This window comes from Lonchura striata, chromosome 3 (assembly GCF_046129695.1).
Source record: "Lonchura striata isolate bLonStr1 chromosome 3, bLonStr1.mat, whole genome shotgun sequence".
In the NCBI taxonomy this organism is placed as follows: domain Eukaryota; kingdom Metazoa; phylum Chordata; class Aves; order Passeriformes; family Estrildidae; genus Lonchura; species Lonchura striata.
This window is the reverse complement of record NC_134605.1, coordinates 61,515,067-61,542,226: the sequence shown is the minus strand read 5'-3', so window position 1 is coordinate 61,542,226 and position 27,160 is coordinate 61,515,067. Positions and strand designations below refer to the sequence as shown.

The following is a 27,160-nucleotide window of genomic DNA, read 5'->3' as shown; positions in this document are numbered from 1 at the left end:
ACGTGCCACTAATACATGAAGTAAAAGCAAGAGAACATTATCTTTAGAGAGTTTCAATTTTAACATGGTTTCAGCAAGTTGAAAATTTATATGGTAAAGGTGCATCAAAGTCTAAAAATGTAAGGAAAACACCTGGACAGTCTTAGAAGTGGTAGAAAAGATATGTGTTAAGTGAATAAACAGTGGTTTCATATTGGGAGCATTGTGGTAGATAAGTGTTCCTCTGACGTGTCATGTAAACAAAAGAGTTTTTTGGAGCTTAAAGAATAATGCAGGGAGAAGATTCTTCTTATCTTCCCAGGCACAAAGGCTGAATATATACAAAAATGTGCATGTTGATCATCCAAACAGAAAATTCTGTCTCACTAAGGGCTTATGAACACATGGAGTGCTGTGGAAACAGCTGCTTCTGATCAGGTCCTCAGTGAGAACGCACTGGAAGTACTTCTTAGCATTAAAAGAGATAAGCCTTTAAGCTAACAAGTCTGTGCAAAAGCTTATGCCAATCTTTTGCAAAGCAAATACCTTATTATTTAAATACACTTGTATTCTCTTCAGGCATAGCAATTGTGGTCTGTGCTCAGCTAAATATGGCTTTCCCTTCCTGAATGCAGTCTTCTTGAGCATTAATGTCCAGGAGCGATAACCGTGTCCCCCAAGGATTGCCATGATATTATAGCTTTGTCAAACATGTATTAGCAAACAGTATGAAATCACTGTGGTCATCTGTATGCCATAAGGGAGCCACAATACTTATTAGGTCTTTAATATTGAACACAAACCTTTTATTAGGATCTTACTTCATGCCTCCTTCTTCTCCTCTGCTTTCCCCAGCAAGAGTGGATATCCTTTCTTCACAGCACAAGAGAGCACCATGTTCTCTCTTCCATCCAGAACTGAATGCAAATGGCATTTTCCCACTGTGTCATGTAAACTGAACAGCCAGGATAGTTCCCATTTCTGTCATAGGACATGATATTGGCTCACATGCCTGAGGAAAAGATGTGGGAAACATCTCTTCTACTTATATATTTACAGAGTTCATTAAACTGCCACCTTTACTCAGAAGACTGAAACTCATTCAATTCAGTGAGGCTGAATACACAAGACAGAATTGCATCACATGACAAGGGTGACAGAGCCAGGCTCCTTATATGAGAAGATCTATACAAAGAAGAGAAATTGCTTCTTTGGAAGCATTTTAAAGATAAGAATTTCCAGGAACGGCTGATAAGCCTTTGGGTTTTTTTCACTAGATCCCAAATGTCAGTGTAGAATATCTGAAAGAATCTTATATTTGTTGGGACAGTTACTGCACCCACTTTGTTCGCACCCATCCTAACACTTACAGCAACTCAGTTTCTCCTTGTATGTCAGAATCTCCATGTCCTCAAGCCCATCCTTATGGGCTTTTGTAGGACTCACTGCAATATGTCTGCATCTTTCTTGCACCAGGGAGCCCAGAACTGACACAGCAGTCCAGATGTGGCCTCACCAGTGCTGAGCAGAGAGAAGAATGACCTCCCTCTACCTGCTGGCACATCCTGCCACCACAGCCCAGAAGGTTGTTGGCTTTCCTCTCCTCCTTTCTTCTACAGATACCTAGTACTTTACTGAAGGAAATCATGGTAGTAACATATCATAACTTTCAGAAATCCAGCAGATGACATCACATTCAGTAGTAAAGTAAAAAAAAAAAAAAAAAAAAAAAAGAAAAAAAAAAAGAAAAAAAAAATCAATAGAATACAAAAAAAAAAACGCTTTTATTCAAATACCAGGCTGCTGAAACAAATGGGACTATTTTGAGCTGCCAAAAGAGACATACAGATTTTTTTTTTTAAATGCTTGATATTTATTTAAAATACCCACAAGTGATGTGACAGCCACTTTTGTACACACCTGCAAGCCATATTAACCAGATATGCAAAACATTGTATGCTACATATGCATGGAATCAAAGTACTCTAAGCAATATTATTAATACTTAAATTGTAACTGATTTTAATGAGGATGAACATTTATCTTGAATAAATTAATGTGAGACAATATTAAGAAATCCTAAATTAATTTGCGTTAGTGAAAATTATTCATTCAGTAGAATGTTAATAGACAAGTCTGAAGACACTTTACTGTCTACTTGAAAAGACTTTTCCTTTAAAGTATACTAAGGCATTTTTGGAGTTTCTGCTTTTTAACTCCCCAGTAGAACCAGAAATAGGGTATGTCCAGGCTTTCTAAACACATTCCCTTTCTCCACTCTGCTGATTTCTTCACCCTGCTGATTTCTGGATATCCCACTCTGATCAAGCTGCTGTTGACTCTGAAAATCCCTGGCACATCAACTATGTGTTTAGATATCAGTTCTTAATATTTTTACCTGGAAGTCAAATTATTGCCAGAGGGTTATGCAGCTATCCTGGGTGGGATAGGGATGGTGTGGACACAAATTCTTTGTGACTGCAGTTTCAGCAAATTGCTGAATATAATAACTTTAGTGTGATTCTGGATATTAGCAGTACAAAGGGTTATAAAGATGGCAATGCTACACAATTTAGGCACTCCCAGGCCTTGTGAGAGAAGTGACTTTGCTTTCCAGGACAAATTACATGTTGTGCAATGGTACTACTTGTGCTTTTTTCATCATGTGAAAAAGTGACAGAATCTGGTCATTTCCAGTTTGAGCCTTAACCTGAAGCACATAAAACTGGCTAAAGAAATGAATGTCCACCTTAGATAATCCTTCATTACCCTTTTCTTCTCAAAAAGAAAAACAACAAAAACCCAAAACCAAAACCCAGAGGAAGCAACTATGAAGCTGTTTCAGTAAGGAATTTTCTTTTGCATATGCCCTACAGAAGTTCAGGAAATAACTGGAATTTCAGGTGCAATAAGAATGAAGGATTGGACTTGGCATCGTTCTCTGAATTCACTAATAAATATGTACAGAAGAGCTTTGTCCCTTCAAAGGGTCATGAGACATTAGCTGGTTTGACTTCTTATTTAGGACAAGTAAGCAGTTTAGTTTCACAGGGGATTATTATAGCTAAATTACAGCCTTGTATGCTCTCCATGAGTCAAGAAGGACACTTTCATGAGCAGCTTTTTCTTACAGTTGTGGTCAATCTTGATGTGTGAAGGACACAGCTTCCTACTTGTTTCCAGTTAATTTCAGAATTATTTTCCTTCAGATGTCTCTGAAAACAAACAAAACATAATGACAGGGTGAAACAGGAAATTTTATATTTGGATTTAAAAATTGCACAGGGAGTACAGGTGAATGAGCTGTTGAGACAAATTAATGGCTGCAAGTTAGGGCTTGTCTGTACCATGAAATGGTTTGTCAGTGCAATTACACAGCAATACGAAGACTACAACAAAAATAAAGCTAATATACGACTCCAATACAGCTATGCCAGCAACTTTGCTTAAGTATGTGAAACTCTAACCAGTAAATTTTTCTTTTATTGGTATAGCTTGTGCAGTTTAGGGAAATATTTAACCTTCACCAAGCAAAAGAGCTCATTTAGTCAGTATAAACTGTGACGCCACCAAAAAATTTTCCTAGTGTCTCTCCAGTGTGATTACAACCATGGTGTCCCCTGTGTCATATTCTGGTCTGGCAGACATAGTAGAAGAGACTTGGGGAGAGGCTTTCCAAAGAATGCCCTGTGACTGATGCAACAGAGCTACAGGCCTGGAGGGAAGTTAATTAATAATTTAATTAATATTTAATGGCAATATGCCAGTGTGCCAGATTTCACCAGTGGGCTGTATTCCCAGCTCTGCCAACTATAAAAACGTGTTTGAATATACCCTGTGGGGGAATGGTAGGGCTTGTTTGAGAAGGAAGAACATGTAGAACATCTAGATAATCATGGTAGTCTTCCCTGCCCTAAGGGTCTCCGAACCTTCAGCTGCTTTGGGACAGGTCCTTTGAAGTCCTGCCTGAGTCAAAACTAAGATTTGAAGCTCTTAGAGCAACACACTCCTTATTTGCCCTCTCTTGACTCTTTCTTCTCTCTGTAATCACCATGGATTGCAATCTGAAAAAAAAAGCTTCACTTCTCATATTAGAGAAAAGTGAAAACAGCAGGCAGCTGAAAAATTACCTAGCCATGAAAATTAGCAAGTTAGGTGATGCCCATAAATCTGCATTGAAAGTTACTTTAGAAGGGGCCTTTCAAAACTGCCAAGAGCACACAATACAGCCATGGATTTGGGTTCCTCACTCCAATATACCCAAGGCTACAAATTCTGCCTCATCCCTTCATGCAGTGGCTTTTTTATGACAGAAACAGCTTGTTCAGAGGGTCAGTGGCATGACAGCTCCAGAGAAATGTCCTAGAAAAACAGTAAAAGATGATTAATCAAGATGTACTTGGGTCAGAAAGGGCGATTTTCATTTGTAGCACTGTTTTTCGATTTCAAATATGAATCTCACCATAACTAAGGTAAAAAATAAAGAAAAAAATTGCACCTTAATCCATTTCATACAATTAGTTTTAAAAAATTGGTACAAATTGAAAATAAAGAAAACTATTTTGTCTAAACAAAACCACCTCAGCTGTTGAGTTCATGGGAACAGGAAAACACAGCTGTGTAGCTTTTTCATTCCTTACTGCATTTCCCACTCTTTTCTACTTTTCCTTTTTTTGTGTCCTATTTAATAAGCACAGAAGCTTAGTCAGCTGAGACAATTCCTTTTCTGGCACTTGTGTGCAGTTCAAGTTCAGAAAGCAACCTCCTGAACAGCCTGACAGCAGCACTCATTTTCAGCTCTCCAGGTGTCTGGACCACATTGTTTCTGTCCTTTTCCAGCCATGCAGCTATCAACACTGGAGACAGACTCTGCCTTTCACTGGTTTTGCTGCTGAATTTTTTGTGGTTGTTACTGTTCCTGTTCCTGCATGCCTCCATCTCATTTTTGGTGTCAGGGCCATAGGAGGAGACATTACAGCAGCATCAGAGTTATTCCAATTCAGTGGTTGCAATGGACCTTTTATCTTCCCATTTTCTTACCAAAAAAGACACTGTTGATATTTGTAATACTGTCCAAAAGACTGTTGAGAGCTTTCCTCCTTAAAAAAGAAGAAACAACTCATGGCTGAGTTGTAAAAGGAGAGAAATTTGTCATGCTGAAAAGAAAGCCACATATTTTAAATGCTTCCAGGGTGGTGTTTTTTTTTTTTTTTTTCTTATTTTCTCTTGAATATTTAATGAAAGGTTAAAATATGTTAATAATGATCGTTGCTATAGCAAGCTCAAGCATCTGTAATGAAGTCTCTTGCTTAATTGCTTGTTGTTCTGAAGTGATGAGGTCATGTTAACATCATTGACCCTCTGGGCACATTTATTCTATCAAAATTAACATAGCAATGTCCTGAGGCAAATCTCTGTTCTTTATTTCTCTCTCCTGCTTAGGATGGAGGGAGACTTAGGGACGAACTTTCTACTAATATCACCCTGGCATGCTTCAGCCCTGATCATGGAAAGATTTTGAGAGTGATGCTGCTGAAAGACTGCAAAAAATATATACTGATTTTTTTTTTTTTAACTGCTGAGGTTTACTTCTGTATTTCATCAAAACTATTTTTCCTCCTAACAATTCTATTTAAAAGTCATTTAGCTCAATAGACTTGATTTTGATAAATCATATATACCAAATAATTAAAGGTAGATATTAATAAACAGCATAAATGTCCTGAGGAAAGGAGGCACTATAGGTGGGAAATGGTTAACTGATGAATTCTTCAAGAACTATCATGATCAGATATTAGGTATTTGATACATTTTATAAGAAAGAGACAACATATTTTGGTGCATTATTGTCCTCTATATAAGTTTAAATCAGCCAATTTGGTTATTTTATCTACATATTCTTTTGGACTTTTGCCTGTATTAAGGATTAATTGCATATGCCCGTGTCAAATCCTTATTTACCAAAATGCTCACAAGTGCAAGTGTGGAATCTTGATAGAAACTTCATGTACTAGAAAAAAGCCATAGCACAGATTTCTAATGGCTGGGGCAGACCAGGAGGCTGAAGGAGCCACATGCTCCTTGGCTAGCTAATGATTTCAGAGAGTGGATTTATCTGTCAGCTATTAAGGACAAAAATCTTTGGGATTGCTTTACAAACCAAAATATCCAAAGAGAGTAGTCTCCCTCAAGGCAGCAAAGGTCCTTTTCTTTCATGTTTTCTAGTAATCCTAAAGAAGACAGCTAATAAAGTGAAACTTTGCTTCCATTAACAGGGATTTTAAAGGGCAGGTGGATAAAGACTTTGAAGAACTGATGCCACAACAGTAAAGTGCTATGAACAGATGCTGATCCTCTTGGTTCGTATTGCTTCTTGAAAGTATGCTTTCCCCTTAATGCCTATGGTCAGAAGGGATATTTTAGTCAGAAGAGAGATTAATTTTCTTTCTCAGCTTCTTTACATGATAGAACCTCAATAGCATGTGGACTGAGGAAGAAATGTGTTATTTGAAACATCCTACTTCATTTCGTTCTCAGTCTTTTCTGTAACTTTGGAGTCTCTGTGTCTGTAAGCAGGGGGAGACATGGCCACACACTGCCCTGGACGTCATTTTTCTGAGTGTTTTGAGTATTGCAGAAATAAAACCAGCCTACTTCATATTCACTATGTTGCTTAACTTAAACACAGTATGAATGTTGCACATAACTTCAAAATAAATACAAAGTACATTTTGATGTTATATCTAATTATATCTCTGAAACATGGTATTTCAAATTTTTCCTGTGTTTTCAAGGGTTTCTCGTCACAAAAGAAACAATTCAGCCAAACCAAGTGAAATTCATAGATGGTTCAGCTATGAGTGCAAATAACTGCATCCACAGTTTCTTTCATAGTTAGCAAAATTCTCATCTGTGTTTAGCTGGAAATGATACCTAGAGATTTTTAGAAATAAAGGCCCTCTTCACTGGCACTTAAAGTCACTACAGACTGCCAGAGCAGAACATTGCAGATTTAATGAAAGCTCAGCTAGTGCCTGAAAGCAATTAAAGCATCAAAACATACATGCACAACAAGGCATCCACTTCCAGAAACAGAGAAAGGGTTGCATTCAGAGCACTATAATTTCAGAGCAAATTGGCACAAACCAGAAAACAGGTCTTCTATTCCCAGAACAATGATAGGTACTCCTTTAGTAAAGGTGACATGGCTAAGAGGTCACAGGTGGCAGCTCAGAGGAGCAACAGTGGAAGTTCCCAGGGGTAAACCTCTCTTATTTTGGGAAGTAAAGTTTACTGGCCAGTCTGAAAAATCACTCTGCTTGCGCTTGTTTGTATCTACAAGTGATGCCAGCTTACCTTCTTCCTTTGGAGAGTGTATGCTCATTTCTGGTGCTGTGAAATACTTTTCTTATATTTTCAATTATGTTTTCATCAATATAGCTGTAGTCATGCTCTTCTTCCTCTTCCTCTTCTGCCTCATTGTTTCTTGCTAGGCCTGAAAAATCAGCAAAAAATAACTCTAAGGAAATGGGAGGTTCTGCCCTTGGCCTGGAGAAGAATAATTTTTCAATTCAAAAAGACAGCCATAAAAGCAAAGAAAATAATGTTCTCTTCACTTTCATATTTTTCAGAGATCCTAAATGACTTGCTTAGTTTCCTGAACAGTATCTGTGACAAAACAGGAATGAAAATTAGCTGAACACTTTATAAGAGTGTCTTCACTCCAGAATTCCTATTTCAGTTTTTGCATAGGCTTATACCTCTAAGTCGACCACTCCCTGTTATCTATGCATAAATAAATTTCAAGTTTATTGAAAAGTTTAGCTGGTGTAATCACTAACAGCATAAAAGCAGGCAGAAAAGATTATCTGACCATATATAGAGAAGAGCAGTCCATCTGCCATGAGTACCACCATCCTTACCACAGATGTGCTCCTCTGCTTTTGTGTTTCATTGCCTGTCAAGAGGAGCCCTGCAGCTGGGGAACCACGGTGTTACCTTGGGATTTCCTAGAGCCAGAACCCCCCAGCTGCTTCTTATTTAGAAGCAGGTGATGCAGGTGATTTAGGTGATATAAAAGAGACATAGGGTTGAGAATGGCATGAGGTTAAAATGAAAGGTTTTGAAGTGCATTTCTTTACATCCACCTAGACTGGCCTGAGGCAGCTGTGAGGGCAAAGTTTTCAGAAAGAAGCAATGTTTTCCCACAAGAGCAGAGATCCTCACTGGAGGCCTCAGTGGCTGCAGCACCGTGGTGGCCTCTACTCTGCATCTGGGTACTGTAACTTCACTGTGCAGGTCACAGTGGCTCTGGCTGCTGCCAGGAGGCCCCAGGGTCTCATCCCCTGCTCGGGTGATTCACCACTTCCTTGAGGCTAGAGGAAGCTCTGGCAGACATGTGGGCCCACTGAACTCATGGAACTAAACTCCGTAAGGATCGGTCCATGAGTGCCCCATTTCACCCCTCAGAGCCACCCCATCCCTTAGCCCAGCCTGTGGTGGGCAAGAGCCAGGTGGCAATAGGAGCAGCTAGAGCTGAGATGATAGTGGTGATATCATCACAGATCCCCTGCCAAGGCAAATCATCCTTAGAGTTTATCAGAAAGTCTCATAGGTCACGGAGCTGAGAGGATACTGTATTTTTAAAGCCAAAATTTTCACTTGAAATTGCAAACCAGTGTGCAACACTGTTGTGGGTACAGCTAGTTGATTAATTTTCTAGGGTACAACCTGATACAGCTTATCATAGTGTACTATCTGACCTCCTAGAAAGCCATGTTTGTCAAACAGGTTCTTCTTTATGAAACCAAACTTCTCAAACAAGGCTCTTCCCAGTCTTACACTTTCAACCACCTTCAACAGGAGAATAACTATGATTTCTTAGCAGTCTCCAAATCCCACTTGTGTTCCTCTGAGACTCTTCAGGACTGAGGTGTCTCTCCCTGAGAACTGAAGGCGTGATTCTTTCTGAAGGTGTGATTCTTTCCTTTATAGGTTTTCTATGGCTGGAAATAAATATGAGGCTAAGCAAGTATCTGTCTGGCTACACCAGTGCAGAGTTTATCACAGACCTATATAGCCATGATTCCCCACTGCTGAATTAGCAAAATATTTCCAGATCTAGGCATCAAAAGGAAAAAGAATCCCAAAACAAAACCCCAAACATATAATTAGAAATGCATGGAATATCTCACATGTGGCCAGTATCTTGTTAAGCATTTCCTGGTTTGTAGTTAATTTGCAATTTGGCTGTGCTTGATATCAGTAAAAGCAAGCTAATGAATAAAACAGGCACTGAAAGAATAAGCTAATCCCTGTGATTCAGCGAGGGAAATATTGTTTGTGCACTTAGACTTGCTAATATGGATATAAGGTACAGATTGCTCATGGATGGCATAGCCAGGCTTTCTTCTTTCCCAAACACATGTAAACAAATTAATGCACTTCTAAGCAAGACAGCTCAAGGAGAAAGAACGTTGATGTCATCAGGCCAGACTAAATCACAGCTGTCCCCAGTCCCAAACCTGTTCACAGTTCCTTCTGAAATGTATATATTTACACTTCAATGAAGCATTAAGCAGTGAATGAGACAAGCTGAGCAGTCCAAGGGGGATTCTGAACACTGAAATCAATGCAATTTTCTTCTGTTTGAAAAAAATCTATTAGCCTCAACACTGAATTACTGAATCAGATAGACCATCTCAGCCTGCCAAGAAAACAAAGCTTATGTCATCATGCTGTCCATCCATCCATCAATCTCTTCAGTACTTTTACAAGTTTATTTCTGCCAATTTCAGTCAGATTTGAAAAGAGGACAGAAGTCTCACAGTGGTTACTTAAGCTTGAGTTGAATTAGTTCCTCTATTGAAAGAGAAGCATGCAGAACACAGCTGTTATCCACTCCATTTGGCAGCAGACAGCAGGATAAATCAGTGTGTGCATATTGGTTGGCCACTCAACACACACATAGCTCCAGACCTGCTCTTTTTCTTTTGATAGGAACACTGCTAGGAGACTTTTACTTATTATCAGGAAAGACAGAGAGGAGCAGTAGGGGACAACAGTCCTGAATACTTATTAAATAAAATTTCATTAATTCTGCTCTTCCTGGAACAAATTGTGTAATTATATTTGCCTTTATAGGGGAAGGCTAGTGTTCTGCAGACTAAAAATTTCCATTAATTTCACTTGTATTTTTGAGTGAGTAGGATATATTGGCTTTTTCTCGGAATATGCTTGCTGTTTTTCACAAATTTCAAGGTCAGAAACGGTTGTCATAAGTCTTCATTTTGCCCTTCTTCAAAAGGTAGGCAACAGAAGTGACCCAACACACCAAGACCCTTGCTTGAAAGAAACAAGAGTTAGAGTCCCCAACTCATATGCATGTACAACTCTGCACACCTAAATGCCTCTAGCTGTGTGACGATAACATAGTTTTATAGCTATGGTAAATATTTCAGATCAGTTTTAACTCTGCATGAATTATCACTCAATCACACAGCAGTTATTGTTTACTTATGCTTAACTTGAAAAAAGTAGTTGTGAAATATTCTGCATAATAATGTTATGAACTCAACATGGTAGAACCGCATCTTTATTTCTGCACATCACTTAAGTGAAAATGCACAGAACCAAAGGTATATGCATAAACCAAGCATTTTTATGAGCAGCAGCATTTTATTTGCTGTGAGCCTGGTTCTGATGCTCCTCAGTGCTAATGAGAACTAATTCCTTAGGGAGTGCTGCTGAAAGCTGATCAGTGATAGAAGAATCAGAGCCCATAAAACTAATGGACTGTTCCTTGAGCTGATATCCATCAACCATTACTTCATGTGATAATGTAGCATATCTTTAAAAACTGTTATGTGCCACAATCAAAATATTTCACATAACCTGTAGGGTTGCATTAATGTATGAATAATATTTATTTTCCTCTGGAATCTCTTAAACTAATGTTTGGAAAAGATTAGTCTGAATTTCTTTAAAAGAATCTTACATTTCCTGAAATAGACAACTGTTGACATATTTTAAATTTTTTTTTTTTTTTTTTTTTTTTTTTTTTTTTTGTCAGTCTTTTTCCTGGTCTGTTTTGCTGGTTTTATTGAATATTTTGAGACCTAGTTTCCACAGTTTCACTACTGCCTCATATAAAATAAATCCCCAGAGTAACAACAACTCTTGCAGATGAAAAATAGTTGCCAAAATTTTAAACAATCTCATATTTCTTGCCTCATCATAAGTTTCTGCAAGAGGATGCAGAGCAGGGCTCAGGGCACCATCAGAGATATTCAAGTGCTGCTCTGCACAGGACTGGAGGAGCAGAGCCAGGCAGCACTGCCAGAGAGTGGGAAAGGGCACTGACATGAGGTACCCTTTGGTTTAGCTACATATAAAGCTGTCATATCTCTTCCTTGCTACCACCTAAGCTCCTGCCTGAAATCTCTGAATATCACCATAATTAAAATAAGTCATATCAAATAAACCAGTGACATCAGAAGGATTCACAGCCTGTGCTCTCTTCTCCCTGCTGTGAAACAAGTTAGTTTGGTTTAGAGCAAAGCTGATTGAAAACATTTCAATATTATCTACTAAAATGTACTCACATCCTATGAAATGGTATGATCTCCACATTTTTAGTAATTTTCTTGCTTTTATTAAAATTTACCTCAGAAGTTGTGTCAGCCAAAGATAAATTCTGTGTTTACAGATGAAAACACAATATCAGTTTTTCCCTAATCATAGACTGGGCTGAATGGGGAAGCTGAAGGGAGTTGTCGCACACACATACAGGAAAGGATTCCTAATTCATATTGCTTATTCCCATGCTTATTCCCATATGAGCTCAAAACACTAATACAAAATCCCTGTGATGTCACAAAAAAAAAGACCAGCTTTTTTTTTTTTTTTCCAAATAATTCAGAATTCTACATTTTGCTTTAAGTTTTTGGGGTTATTATATTTAATTCATTTTAATATTTCTTTCAGAGCACAGTGCCAAAGTCAAGCGTATTGTCTTCACTAATGGGACAGCAAGCTACAGGGGCAGGAGTTTCTTAAACCATCTTTGAAATTTTAGTAAACATATGTGCCTCCTAAAGCATAAATGGAGGGCCCAACCCTCTTTCTCTTTCTCCAGCCCACTAGCCTCCTAAATCAAGTGCTCAAAGGCAGAATATAGAAATACCTTCTCTAAAATATCCTGACATCAATGGACTAAATCAGCATAAACACTGTTTTGTTGTGGACTGTAACTATTCAGAAACCTATGCCATGAACAAGATTATATAATGTTATAGAAACTTCACTTAGAATAAATTTCAAGGATAAAGAAATACTGATATAGCAGATTTCTGATGAGAGTTATTATCCTGCAGGTATTGCTACCATTTAAAATTAATTCAAACTCAGTCAAATATAAGAAAATAAGATAATATCTTTAGTGGCCTATTCAGGTTTAATTGCAACACAGAAAGAAGGTAACATTTCTTAGAAACAAGGATAATAAATCATATCTTTATTAATCTGTAAAGAAAGACAACAGAGGCTTTAAAATGGAGGAAAAAAACATGTTTTTCTTTGCAGGCCTTTGGTAAGAAATAGAAATTGTTTCTGTAACTAGGGGGATTTTTGGGAGTACAGATTCGACATCCTTATTAGGAATTTGAAACAGGTTGTTGCTTTGAAGGGTGGCTTAACATTCATCAGTAGAAGTTTAAAGATTAGTCAGTGAATGGTGCATTTCCTCCCACTCAAAACCTACAGGAGTGTGTCTGTGTTATTAGTCTTGACATATTTTCTAATCCATTATCTTTTGAATTAGCAGAGCAGAGTACACCCTCTGGAACAGGCAAGCTTGCTGCACGCAGCAGTGGACTCATGGGGATTCCTTGGCTGGCCAGAAAGAATTGTTCCATAATCTAATCCATTCTCCTGTATAATTCTGCAATTATCTTTCAATCAAGCCAAATAATTTTGGACTATACTAACATATAAAAAAAACTTTAGCTTTGATTTGGGTATGTCAGTGTACAATCCATCACTGTTCTTTGGACTGGGATACATCTGCCTCGCTCAAACTCACATTATACTCCAATTTGGACAGCATTGGTAAAGGAATATACTTCAAGGCAATTAAATAATAAGCAATTTCCTAGTCTTGCAAAAGAAGTATCATTATAATGCTACATCATGATTTTCTGTGTGCATACTAAGAGAGGTACTAGGAGTTTTTTTGGAATCCTCAGTAACAAAAGCTATCCTTTACCTGGTGTTCTGTGAATAGCCTAAGCAGGCTATTCACAAAAGAGTGAATAGGATTAACTTCAAATTAACTAACTGCCATTGTCATGAGAAATGAGAAATGAGGCAGGAGACCTGTGACTGATGAGCTTTTGAATCAGATACATGGCAAGAACTCAGACACATGGGAAGGGTTAGTGCTGCAAATGTTTGCAGTACCAGATTCATGCAAGCCTTCAGCAGCCCTAACACCAATATTTTTCTCTAATATTCTTGGTCATACACCCAAAGCTACCTGCAAAGCACAGGTCTCCAGTCATAAACTCATGGAAATACATAGGAAAAAATAAGCCTGACTGATAGCTAAAGTTTAAAAAAATATGTCTACTAGAAGCAGGAGGAGTTAAGTCATCAGTCTACCATGACTACTGATATATGGGTCTCAACCAGAAGAAAAGTAAACTCTGCTTTCTCAGAAGGGATGACACAGAAAATATTAGGATCTTGATGGAATAAAGGCCAAAGCAAATAGATAATGAACAATCAAGAAAAGATATTTTCAAACCCGAAATAGGCCTAGAAAAAACATTCTTCTCAATTAGATTGTTTCAGCATTAAAAGCAAACAAAGAATTGGCTAAGAAAAGAAGACTTGTGCTAGAAACTGAAAAATCATAATAAAAATCAAGTGTTTTTTGAGATTCTGAAAAAGGTTTATCAATTACATATATATAAGGTTTAATGGGGTGGACAAAAGACTAATGCTACTATCTCTGGATGAATAAAAAGAGAGAAGGTGGACAGACTTCAAGCAGGGCAGCTGGGACAGTCAGAGATATTGCAGCATTTCACCATGGTGCTGAAACATGATTAATAGAAGGTCCAAACCTGGAACTGTTGCAAAAAGTCCAAGTCTGTTTTCTGGTGTCCAGAACCATGGACAGCATGAGCTAACAAGCAGCATGAAGGAGAAGGAAGAAATCTTGCTGGTACCATGGGTAACAGAGGGTGGTCTCTGCCTAGGGACAGGTGAAGAGCCTCTTGAGAGTTTCTGGGTCAGGATTTAATGGAGAAACTAATATGAGTGATGCTGTGAGTGCCTGCTACAGACACAATGATTCATTAATAGAGCAGTCAACGGGAACACGTTTCCTTAGTAAGTTTGCAATGGGAGGAGCAGCTGAGATGGTTGTGCTGCCATCCAAAAGCACCTGAACAGGCTGGAGAACTGGGCAGAGAGGACTTCCATGAAGTTGAATGAAGGAAAATGCAAGGCTTGGGGTGGAATGACTGGAAAGCAGCTTTGCCAAGGAAAACACTGGGGTTCTGGAAGACAAACTGACCATGCTCCAGCAATGTGTCCTTGTGACAAAGTTGTCCAACACCTCTTGGGCTGCATTAGGCAAAGTGGTACCAGCAGAGATCCTTGTTGCCCTGATCAACACTGGTGAGAGCCCTCCACTGTGTTGGGTCCAGATCTGGGCTCCTAGTACAAGAGGGACATGGATGTTCTGGAGCAAATCCAGCAGAGGCTCACAAAGGCAATCAAGTGCCTGAAGCATAAGAAATAGAAGGGGAGGTTGAGAGGGTTGAGACTGTTCAGCCTGGTGAAGAGAAAGCTCTGGGAAGATATTATCACTGGGCATCAGTACCTGATGGGAAGGTAGGAAGAAGGAGGTAGACACTTCTCAGTGGTGCCCAGTTACAAAAGAAACACAAACAATAAAAAATACCTTCACAGTAGAAAAATGGAAAGACCAAATGACCTCCCAGTCCTGCTATTGAGCTGAAGCTTTAGTAACAATGACTCCATACTGCTTTTCTCAGCCAATGGAACTCAGTTTAGAAACTGCTGTACAGTTCCTGTAACAGCCACAGGAAGCGACTCTCTGACTTCACTTTTCATACAAATTGAGAAGCTGTGTTCAGAAAGTATTTTAAGACTCTTCACCATAAAGGCATTTTGAGACTTTGGCCTATGTGATGTTTCCTGTCTGCGAGGAGTCTAGGCCAATAGAGTTAAGCACCTACTCAAGCACTGATTTTTGTGCTTGTGAATAAGATAGTCCTCAGCATAAATGTTATGTCCGCTTTCTTCCTCAAAGAGGCATTATCTAAAGAGGTCACATATTCTTCAGGTGTGTTCCCCTTGTTTCCCATGTCTGCCTCACCCCACAGAGTAACCCAGGCAAGTGATCCAATTAATCCCTGTAGCATGGACAATGGTTTTCAAAGACAAGGCTCAGTGATTTACAGGAAGTGCCCTTAACAAAAAATGAGTACCACATTAAGCTCTGTTGGTATTCTTTTTCTTTTGTAGGATTTAAACTGAGAATACTGTCCTTTGTACCTTCTGACATGTAAGCTTCACCATTTACCCCTATAAAATCTAATCAAGTCATTAAACAGTGACAAAACAGAGCTTGAAAAGAGATTTTTCAAAGCCACAAAATAACAAATCTGGAATTTTATTTAAAAGCTGCCAGATACCAAAATATCATGCTGGTTTTGGCTGGGGCAGAATTAATTGTATTCGCAGTGACTAGTACAGGGCAGTTTTGGATTTGTGCTGAACACAGGGTTGATAATATGAAGGTTTTTTTCAATGTGCAAGGGCTTTTTTTTTTTTTTAATGAGCAGGACTTGCATGGAGCCAAGGGCTTTTCTGCTTCTCATACTGCCATGGCTGGCAAGGGAAGTTGGGGTTGCACTGGAGACACAGCCCAGACAGGTGACCCAAAATGACCAAAGGGATAGAAGGAGGAAGGAGGGGACATTTGGAGTTATCGACAAACCACTGTTACACAAGATGAGGCCCTGCTGTTCTGGAGATGGCTGTACACCTGCCTGCCCATGGGAAGCCCTGAATTAATTTTTTGTTTTCGTTTGTGTGAGTGGTTTTTGCTTTCCCTGTCTTTATCTCAACCCACGACTTTTCTGGCTTTTTCCCTACCAATTCTCCCCCCCATCCTGCTGGTGGGGGAGTGAGCAAACAGCTGTGTGAGGCTTGGCTGCTGACAGGGGTTAAACCACATCACTTCCAATAATCAGTCCCCAAATAATCAATTTCCACAACAATAAGGATTAGTGAATATTCAAAATTACACTGTAATTCTTCTCCAGAAAAGTGGTTTATGTATCTTTTGGAAGTTTCAGTACACATAGTTTCAAATAGACAATTTTTTTAAGAGTCTTATACACTGAATGACAAGAAAAAGAAAGAGAAACTTTATAAGAAGTTCTTCTATTGATATCAACTATCAGTTAAAAAATGCTAAGAGGATGAATGTTTGTGCTTTAATCTTCAAAATGTTCCAGTGTTGTAATTAATGTGATTTTTTCATATTTCAAATATAACCTGTGACTAAGAGATTAATGAAATAATTTTTTTATATTAACTTAAAAGTTGAAATATATAAAATAAATTTGGATTTGTCCTCTTATGATCTAACTTTTCAACTTCAGAATGGTTCATTTCTAAAAAAGGAAAAACTTGAAAGATAAGTAGAAAACTAGCCATTCTATCAAAATTATGGGAAATAGAAACAAACAGAGAAAAAATTTAAAAATAATTATTGGTCAAGTAATTTGCTCAGTATTATTTTGTTCTTAATATCATTAATGTAAATGTCTTTCTCATCTTAAAACATTTTAGGATAGTTATTTTTTAATAACAGATTATGTGTAAGCATCACTAAAGCGAAAGGACAGCACATGTTTTCCAATCATCTGTTGCTAAAACCACTGAATATTCATGCTGCAGTGTCAAACAGAGTTTAATACCATGCTGCTGCTGAGAGCTTGGATGAATTTGCCTTATGGCATTTATGGAGGAAGAACAGAAAGGTTCCCTTTTCATCCTTCTTTGACTAAGCCACAGATTCCAAGTGAAATCACACAAGATACTCCTGTATGACAAATTTTCATTAGGGCTGGGGTTAAGCTTTGTTATATCAATAACTCAAACCATAAAGCTTAACTGACCTTTAGTCACAGCAGTTTCCTCTAGTGTAGCTTTCCCAGTCATGTCCTTATTCTCACCATGCACCAAATCATTTTGGCAATTAACTTGCAATTCCAAAACAGCAGTATCTTGATCTGAGCACAATTTCTTGGTGGTGTCTACGTAGAAATTCTGAAATTAGATAGAATAGCACATTAACTTTCCATGTAAATTGTTATTCCAAACTGATGTGACATGCAAGAGCAATATTCTCTGGGTTATTTGTGTGAGTTTTAACTACAGATCTTTCTGTTTGTCAAAGTCATTGATGACATTTACCACAGAGCTTGTCTTTCAGGCATGTACATCACAAAATAGCATGACCAGGAGGCACTCAAGGTGAGGAGATTACCTCTAAAACACATCTCCAATCTTTCTTTTCCTTTTTATTTTTGGGTGTATGGTGTCACACAAGCAAAAGGAGATTTATGTACCCTTTTGGTTGATTCAGATTACTTTCTGATTAACTATTTTTATTGTATTGATTGTTCATTTAATGTGTTCTGTTACATATTACATCACAAACTCATATAAAGTCTGACATTTCAATTACATTTACCCAGTAGCATTCACAGCATAGTATAGTTAGATGAGGGAACATACAATTATGACGTTATTACTTATAGTTTTATTACATATGAAAAAGTAAGTTAGATGGCTGCAATATTTGCATCCCTTGAAATTCAAGCTTCACACACACCTTTCCATAATTAAGTTGTTTTATTTTTAATTCTGAGGTATTTATGTCATAAATACTTTCAGTCAAATACATATTTTTAGCTGTGTAAGGAACAGTCAATTAAAAGTGTCAAAAATATATCTTTGGTGAAGCTCTACAGTAGCTACAGTGTAGGTACAAACCAATTGCAATCATTATACCAGAGGATATATTTTAGGAAATAATCACTGTGGATTTTCAATTCAAAATCAAATGCAGATTTTTTCCTTAGCAATGACAAAGCCCATCCTATTCAGAGAGATAAGGTCAAGTTGGTAAATCTGACAGTAGCTACACAGTAATAGGATCTGATCTTTTCAGAATCAACCCACAGTTTGCGAAGGCGCAACACAAGCCCACATTTTACAACAACTTGCCCTTTTTGAAAAAATATAGCAGCTAGCAACAAAAGAAGTCGCTGGTAATCAAAATAGAAAGTTTGGAAGAGTATATTAAGAAAAACAGAGGATGAAATCTATAAAACAAAGGGATGATTTGCCCAGTGGATGGGTCATAACACTGTACAAGGGGAAGATCCTTATTTTTCAATCAGAGGAATCTCTGGTACTATTCTCCATTTTCTTGACCAAAACCCTGCAGGATCAATCCACAGTGGTCAGATGAGTTGCAGTATTCAATGCATGTTTGTGCTCTACAGCTTGTACAATGCTGAGGAGTGCTTGCCTTGGTTGCAAAAGAACCTCTGAGGCCCAGCAAAGCTGTAAGCAGTGATGTAATTCACAAAAAACTCAGAGACTTGTAAAAAGGAAATTCAGCTAAGAAATACTTTTCAAAGAGGATAGAAATGTCAGAAGAAATTCTTCACAGCAGAGAGTTAAAATAACCCAAAGGAAAAGGCACTGCTCAAACTAGGACTGTGCTCAGTGTGTTGTGGAATAGGTTCACTTGAGGCTACAGGGTCTTTAACTTTCTTTCACCAGGAGGGCTTGGCCTTTCTTTCATCTCCTTTTCTTCATCTTCAGCACCAAACATGCCTGTATACCCCACCTGTTTGTTGCCAGACTGTCCAAATTATATGAACACGCATTTTATAAGCAGTTATTGAAATGTCCATTTTCTGCTTGGGGAAAATAAATGTTTCAGAGCTGTCACTAAACTAGTCCCATCCTTGGTATCAGTCACACCTCTTTAAAGGTCACAAATTAAAGGTCTTGGGAAGGATAGGGTAGCTATTATTCATAGGCAGATTATTCCTGTGTTCCAGTTGTTTGGCATACTTAGCACACAGAAAGTTTTCCTTTAATGGTCAGCTTTCAGGGAAGGATGGAACCTTAATTTAAACTGTAGACATAAAAAAAAAAAAGTTGTTTTTTGTTTTGTTTTGTTTTGTTTTTTTAAAGCATGGATTCTCTTATTTCCTAGTCAGCTCCTTAATTTAAACTGTAGACATAAAAAAAGAAAAGAAGGTTTTTTGTAGGTTTTTTTGTAGTTTTTTTTAAAGCATGAACTCTCTTATTTTCTAGTCAGCTCCTTATTTACCCTATTAATACTAGCAATGAATGTGATATATGAGTATGTTGAATTTATTTATTTTGCATTGCCTTAACTAATTAAAAACAGATCTTGGTATCAAACTAGAAAGATACTCTCATTAAGAAAAATGTATCTGGAATTTGTGCTAATCTTATAATTCATCAGCAAAACCACACACTGTACAAAATAGTTACCTGGGGCACCTTGTAAACAAATTAAAATATACAAAACTCAAGTATTTAAAAACAAATAGGACTACAGAAAATGGACTGTCACATCACTTTATGCTGAAATCTGATAGCATTTAAACATCCTTAATAGTACTACAGATAGTAATTATATTAGAGACCAACAAAGATAAGTTGCTTTTTAAAAACTATGTAACAGAGAAGTCTTACAGTTGTCTTTCAAATACTTGGCAAACTTAACAGTACAGAATTTCTATCTAGGCAGAGTCATTGTTCCACTAATTTAAAGAAGGCATGATATCAGCTATGATTTTCAATTGGTACTGCCAGAAAAAAACATTAATTAAATTTAAAACTCATAATCTGAGCTGCAGTCATTTGTTATAAAAGACTACTCATGAGGAAACCCCAAATCTCAGCATTTGGAAAATAAAACCAACATCTACAGGTGCATGAACTAAAAATTTTACAGCAATGATTAAGAATTTTCCATTATATCTTCAGGTTTGCTTGTGGTCCAGAAACAACTCAGGAGTCAAAGCACAAAGCCATAAAGGCAAATGAGTCTAAATACGCACAATCCTGCTCAGGAAACAAGAGGCGTTACATCAAACAGGATAAAAACAAAAAAAGTGTGAGAGCTAAGGTGAGAAATAAAAGACTGGAGATGCATCACTTTAGTAAGAACAGAAGTGGCAGAATTCAGCAGAAGCTGTAAATGAGTGCAGTGTTTGTCAAAGGTGCACAAACTGCAAACACTGCAGAGGCAAACTGAGTTTCAGAGTGAGGGGTTCCCTTGATCACCTGAAGAGTTTAATGCACTGCATCTCTGGGTGTGTGTGTGTGTGAACTCTCTTCTGTAAGCAAGGCTTCCCTCTGCTTGTCTGCTCCAGAAGTTGTGAAATCTGACAGTAGGTCTTATCAGTGGCACTGGTTAATTAGTAATGTTTTCCCTATCTACAGCCACAGTTGCACAAAACCTGTCCCCAAAATCCTGATATCCCGTGCAACATAAGTGTCTGCTCTCATCCTCCTCTCACAGCTCCAAGCTGTGTTCTCCTCCAGCTTAAAAAATTTCAGCTATCAACAATTGTATCCATGTGAATATTTTTTTCATAACTGTGTTGAATTGTTTTTTAAACTCATTTACATTTCTGTTATCAGTATAATGTGGCAATGAGTTCCAGTGTTTATTTCTGCTCCGAAATTTACTTTGGGTTGCGAGGTTTCTTTTTACTGCCCTAACTCTTAATTTCATTGATTTTCTCCCATCATTCAGATTTTTATTCTTTTTCTTGAGTCACCTCCTCTTTAGGAAGAAGAGTTTCTGGTCTTTAATACTTCCCCTTCCAGGAGTCAAATTATAACTGATTCTGGAAATGCCTGCTCCTTTTCAAGATGCAACCAAAAAACACTAGGGAAGGCAATCCCTATCCCGCATATGCTTCAGAGGGCAGTATTTGGTCACAAAAAATCAATCAGCCCATAAAATAGCATGGAAAATTCTTACAAAAAACACGCCAAACCCCCAGACAACCAACCAACCAAAAAAAAACTGCTAAAAACCCCACAAAAACCAATAATAACAAAACCACAAAACAAACAAACAAACAAACAACTCCCACCTTCCTCCAACTCTGGAGGTGTCCAGCAAAATTATTGTAACCACTGAGATAAAACAGAAGGAGAAGCTCCTAAATCAAGTAAGAAAAAAGTCTTTTAAATCTGGTTATGAAAAAAAGAAAATTATTCATATCATAATACAAATTATTGTTTTGTTGATTTTTTTAAAAGGAAAGAACACCTCAAAAGCATCTAGAACATTCACAGTAAAGAAGGAACATTTGTAAAGTACAGAAAAATTTGGAAGTAAATATAAAACCAACAGCTGTCATAACCTCTGAAAATGTAGTGAGAGATATAATGCCATAAACCAATCTGACAAAACTATGCTTTTCCAGACTGAAAGTCAAGCTGTTACGTGATTACAAATTACTCTAGTGAAGAGGAGTACTCATTTGCTGGAGCAATCACTGCTGGACATGGCACTACACCTTTGGAGTACATTATTACAAGTCACTCATGCTAGTAAATACAGAACATAAACCTTTTACTGCAATCTTTAAAAACAACTTGGAGTGGCAGTATTTACAGCCATCAGAAACCCAAGCCAAAGCTCCAGATACATATTTATTGCTTTGGCATATACTGCATGGGTATATTTATCTCTAAAATGCTTAATTGCTGCATGAACCTTTCCTTGCTAAAGTGATGCATCTCCAGAAGAAAAAGATGCATACATAGAATGAAAGGTTGATGAATGATTTCACTGTCCAAACACAGACAAAAAAGAGAATTTATCCCTGCAAGCTGCATACGACAGTTCCATAAAAGAATCACACAGCCCTGTATTCACCAGGAAGCCCAAACCAGGCTGGGTGAAGTCTTACTTTTAAATATTTTGCAGAGTATTTCAAGGAAATTGTGAGAGAGAGTGGTAGAGAGAGACATATCAGTATTCGTAGTTGCTGATTTATAAAGAAAATTTCATGAGTTTCAGAACCTACAGAATTAAAACCTACCTGTATAATTTTGCTCCCACAGTCATTACATCTGCATGACTTTCTGCAGGGACAGTTTGGAACTACAGAGGGTCTGAAAATAATTACAGATTTTGTTTCCCAAGTAGTATCAACCAGAGTAAATGCTATCACATTCAGAGCTTTAGACCATCCTGAATTACAGATCTGAATTACTTTCGGGTTGGAAGAGCATATGTTAGAGTACATTCTGGAGTAACTACATTAGTCAGATTTACACAAATGCTCATCATCAGGTGATCCCCCCTCTATTCCACTCTGATGGAACCCCACCCCGAGTACTGCATCTAACTCTCGGGCACCCAACATAAGAAGAACATTGATCTGCTGGAGTGGGTCCAGAGGAGGGCCATAAACATGATCTGGAGCACATTTCCTATGAAAATAGGCTGAGAGAACTGGGGTTGTTCAGCCTGAAGAAGAGAAGGCTCTGGGGAGACATTATGGCAGCTTTCCAGTGCCTAAAGGGAGCTTATAGTAAAGAAGACGAGAGGCTCTTTATTAGGTAGCATAGTGATAGGACAAGGAGAGAGGTTTTAAGCTGCAAGTTAGTAGGTTTAGATTAGATTTTAGGAAGAAATTATTTTCTGTGAGGGTGTACGGCACTGGCACAGGTTTTCCAGGGAAATTATGGGTGTCCCATTCCTGGAAGTGTTCAAGGCCAGGTTGGATGGGATTTTGAGCTACCTGGTCCAAGGGAAGGTGTTCCAGCCCATGGCAGGGGGTTGGAACTAGATGATCTTCAAGGCCCCTTCCAATCCAAAACATTCTATGATTCTATGAAAATATATTTCACCTACTGTCTCACTAAAAATCTGAATGGAAGCTCTTACCTAACAGATGGGAAGCACAAATTGAATAATGGGAACACACACATGGGAACTGCTGACATGTCTCAAAATCTGTATTATAATGGCACACAATTAAGATTGATTTATTCCACTTGAAAAGAAACAGTTACCTTTGGATTATTATTCACTCATATCCCAAGGTAGCCTTCTTGTATGATCTATTGGCAAACCAACTTACCTTGCAGATCAAGGTAATTTTTGCAAGGGCACAGTGTACCCATAGCAAAGGATACTGATAAGGGTCTGTGATTTTGTAGCAAAGAATTTTAACAGTCTTTCCCATTGCACTGATTCCAGTACATGGTATCAAGTCTTCATTTTCCACAGTCCACTGGAGTGTGGAAAAGGAGAAAAGCTTGCTGGAAGATACTTCAGAAAGGCCATGGGCAATAAAGAGGGTCCTCATTTAGCCTTATTAATATACAAGATGAGAGCACTTTGGAGAATTATTATTTGCCTGCAGGACTCATAAGGTACTATAAACTGCAGATTAACAATTTTGACAAAGAAGGGGTCAAGGTTATATCGTTTCAAAGACAGAAGCAAAACTGTATTAATTTGTGAGTTATTGTTTGCCTAAAAGAGGCAAAGTGCACATGATCAAATTAAGTTTTGTAATCCAGATTCAGGTGCTTAATAAATTTCTTCCTCACAAGGTGTTTTCTCTGCATACCAACGATATCACAATTAATTTGACTTTCATTGTCAGTAGTCTGGGTTTTATCATAGAATCATAGAATGGTTTGGGCTGGAAAAGACCTTAAAGTCCATCTAGTTCCACCTGCACTGCCATGGGCAGGGACACCTTCCACTGGACCAGGTTTCTCCTGGTTCTTTTCCCAAAGGTTAAAAAGGGGAAAATATAAATAAAACCCTTCTTAATTGTAGGCTAATACTACTCTAGGCACATTCTAAGGGTTCAAACACTGTATATAAACTCTTACATTTTCCTAATAGTAGAGAGAGGATTAGTTAATCCTTGTTTAGAATTTGAATAAGAACACTTGGATTTAAAACCGAAATAAACCAGAGGAGAAAGCCGCGTTCCAGCCAGATCCATTCCGACAAAAATAAAAGAAAATCACGTACCAAGCCGATTGGTCTTGGAGAAACCAGCGGCATCGCGCCGTGCCCGACACGCAATTTGTCTGCGAGCTGGGACGAGCAGTGACATCCCTAGAAAAAGGAGTAGGGGGGAAGCAGGCGGCGCTAGGGGGCTGTGCGCGTCCCGGCGCGTCCCGGTCCCGGCGCGTCCCGGCTCGGCCGAGCGCTCCCCGCGGAACGCGCTGCCGGACCGCGGCTCCGCCGTGGAAGCGGAAAGCCTGGCATCCCAACTCTCCTTCGACAAAGACTTCTCCTTCCCGTCCACCTCCCTCCCCCAGTTTGAAATCACGCGCAACAAATTTCGTGCTTATGTCTGGAGAGAGAAAACAAGGCTTGATCAGATTTGATGATGTTTTGGGATGCAATGTAGTGGAACGTTAAGATCTTGTAATTTAACAGACTGCGGTTCGATAATTGTTGGTGGGCGTGTCGGGGAATAACAGAGGGGGAAAATGGGATCCAGCTGATAGGATGACCTTTAAAAGGTCTGTTGTACATGAACAGTACAGGCCTTCTTAGGAGATTTTGCAAGGGCTTTAAGGAGGTAAGGAAATACTGCCACTCTTCACTGACGGTTCACACAGTTCAGGAAAATATTCTGCAGCTAATGAAAACAAAATAAGTTGCATTATGCAATCAATAAAAAACTACACAAGAGTATATTTCTATTGCATTCTACAGAAATTCTTTGCTTGATCTGGAAATTCAGAGTCCCAAGGCTTTAGTTCTTAATCCAATGACTTTCATGCACTCATTCACTGCTCAGAGTATTTGTTTAATCATTTGTTGAATGAGATCTTTTTCTCCCCCTCAAATTTTCACAGAATAGTACCAATTGTGTTTCAAGAGACTTTAGAATTAAGTTTTGCTACCAAAGATCTTTTATATCTCTGGGTAACTGAAACTGTCAGCCCCTTTTTCCCAGATATTTTTCCTGCTCTGTCTGTGTACAAGTAAGACAAGAGAAAATGATTTTGGTCACCTCTGACTGGCCTGGGATGAAACAATGCTGTATTAGCTAGCACAAAATCACCGGGCTTACACCTACAGCTTAGTGTAACAAATCAAAACAGCTACTTAAAAATCTTCTAGCAATAGTTCAAATGCAAAATGCAGAGCTGCATAATTCCCTCCCAGCTCCATCTCTTCCCTCTTCTCTCCCTGCTAAATACATAAAGGGGGGAGTGCTTGATCCCCAGTGCCTCAGAGCAGAGAACAGTTTTTTCATCTTTACTATAATGTGGATGATAATATTACATTTATTTTTGCAGCGATGTCTTTATATTAAGGTTTGGCTTTTTTTTTTTTTTTTTTTTTTTTTTCTGAGTACCTAGTATTAAACAGCACTTTGTCTCTTCCACACATGATGCAGTGAAAGAAAAGTATTGTTTTCTGCATTTTACATGCTGGCAAATCAAAATGTACTTTTTTCCACGTAGCTTCAAAAAGTGGGTAGGAACCAGTGAGATGCCACCACCTGTCACCTTTCTACACAGCCTGAGCTCTTCACCAGCCTACTTTCTCTGCCATCAGGCACAGAAATTGCAGCCACACTTGTGAGCTCTCAGCTAAAAAGATCAGGCTTGGGCTTTTTCAGATTGGGCAATGAAACTCAGTTAGTATCAGCCTGTGGAAATCCTGGTTTCCATGGCACTGACAACAGTCCTGAAAGGAAGCAAGAAAAGGATCCCATAGTTTCATAGTGAGTCTAATGCTTTACCCCAGGGTTGGCTTTGCTTTTCTTCTGGGCTAGCCACCCACCAAATAGCAAAGTTCTTGGGAGGAAAAAAGTATACACCTGAAGATCTAAATTAATGAGGTCTACTTCTGTATTAAAAATGCACCTTACCATAGCAAATGGAACTGCTTGTTTGTTCAAAGACTATGAAATGTTGTATTTTGTGCTATCACCACTTAAGCAGAAGATGTGGATTCTTTAAATTTGTCTTTAATGGAACATTAACTGAAAATATAATTACAAGGGAGAGATAATTACCTGCAGGTTTGCCAAACTGCAGATGGAATATACTCAACAGACTGAAATCTGAAGGCTAGAGGCTGATGTGAATGTAAGTGGAGTTTAATGTGTGGAAAATTTGAATTGAAACTAAATTTAAAAAAATAATTAAATTTCCTGCAACTCCTGACACAGGACTCCAAAGGAGGTAGCTCACACTGCACTGTTGTTCCATCTGTCTTGAGATCTTCTCTGCCACTGAAAATTTAAATAACATCCACGCTGGTTCAGGTCAAAATGCATCTCCAGAGCAGTTTTGCTTCACCACTGCCTTAAGCAGACACCAAGGAAGATTAAGAACAGAGCAAGTCAGGATCTGTTACACCCAAATACACTTTCAGCCTCTTGCTATTTTCAGCTCCAGGAATTTCCTGAGTTTGACGTGGTTTGTGTGTAAGTAACACTCAAAGGGTGTCTCTTCCAAGTATTTGTCCAGTCTCCCCTTGAACTCCTGATCTGTTTCCAGCCTTGTTCTGACTCCCCTTAGTCTGAATGTATCCTGCCCCATTTCCTCTAATTGTGGTTCTGCAGAGACTGGGGTGAGGTGGGGTGGGGGACAGTGAGGGAGTGAGATTTTAAAAATAAATTCCTTTCAAGTTTTTACTGCTGTGCTGGCCTTCCTAGCATGAGTCTGCAGAACTCACCCTCTACTTCCTTTTCCTGCTTGACAGAAAATGCTGTGCGCAGCCTGAGGAAAGCAGCAGGACACTGAGTAGGTAGGAAATAAATGCTTCAGACTGGATTCGGTCCTCAGACCCTGGATCTAAATCTGCACTCACTCCCTGTAATTTGAAAGCATTATTCTGGATTTGCTCAGTCATGGCTGAATTCAGCATCAACCTTCTTGTTTTTCAAAATCATCTTGTTTCCAGGCCACAGCAGGGAATGTAGCAGCAGGAGTGAAAGGAAAATAGGTTATTTTATTAGCAAAATACATTGCTATTCTAACAGGTATTTCTGCAACGTTT

General features: G+C 38.4%; 1 protein-coding gene across 1 annotated transcript in view; it reads right to left on the bottom strand.

The window, feature by feature from the left end:
• Positions 1–7,178: 7,178 nt before the first annotated feature.
• The window catches only part of THEMIS (thymocyte selection associated), a 70,927-nt gene continuing 50,945 nt past the window's right edge, over positions 7,179–27,160 (bottom strand). Inside the window, exons 5-6 of the mRNA XM_077781796.1 lie at positions 17,202–17,352; positions 7,179–7,474 (exon numbers count right to left, since the gene is read on the bottom strand). Of these exons, the coding sequence (XP_077637922.1) occupies positions 7,332–7,474; positions 17,202–17,352 (294 nt within the window). The 3' untranslated portion in view covers positions 7,179–7,331. The remainder of the gene's footprint in view (positions 7,475–17,201; positions 17,353–27,160) is intronic.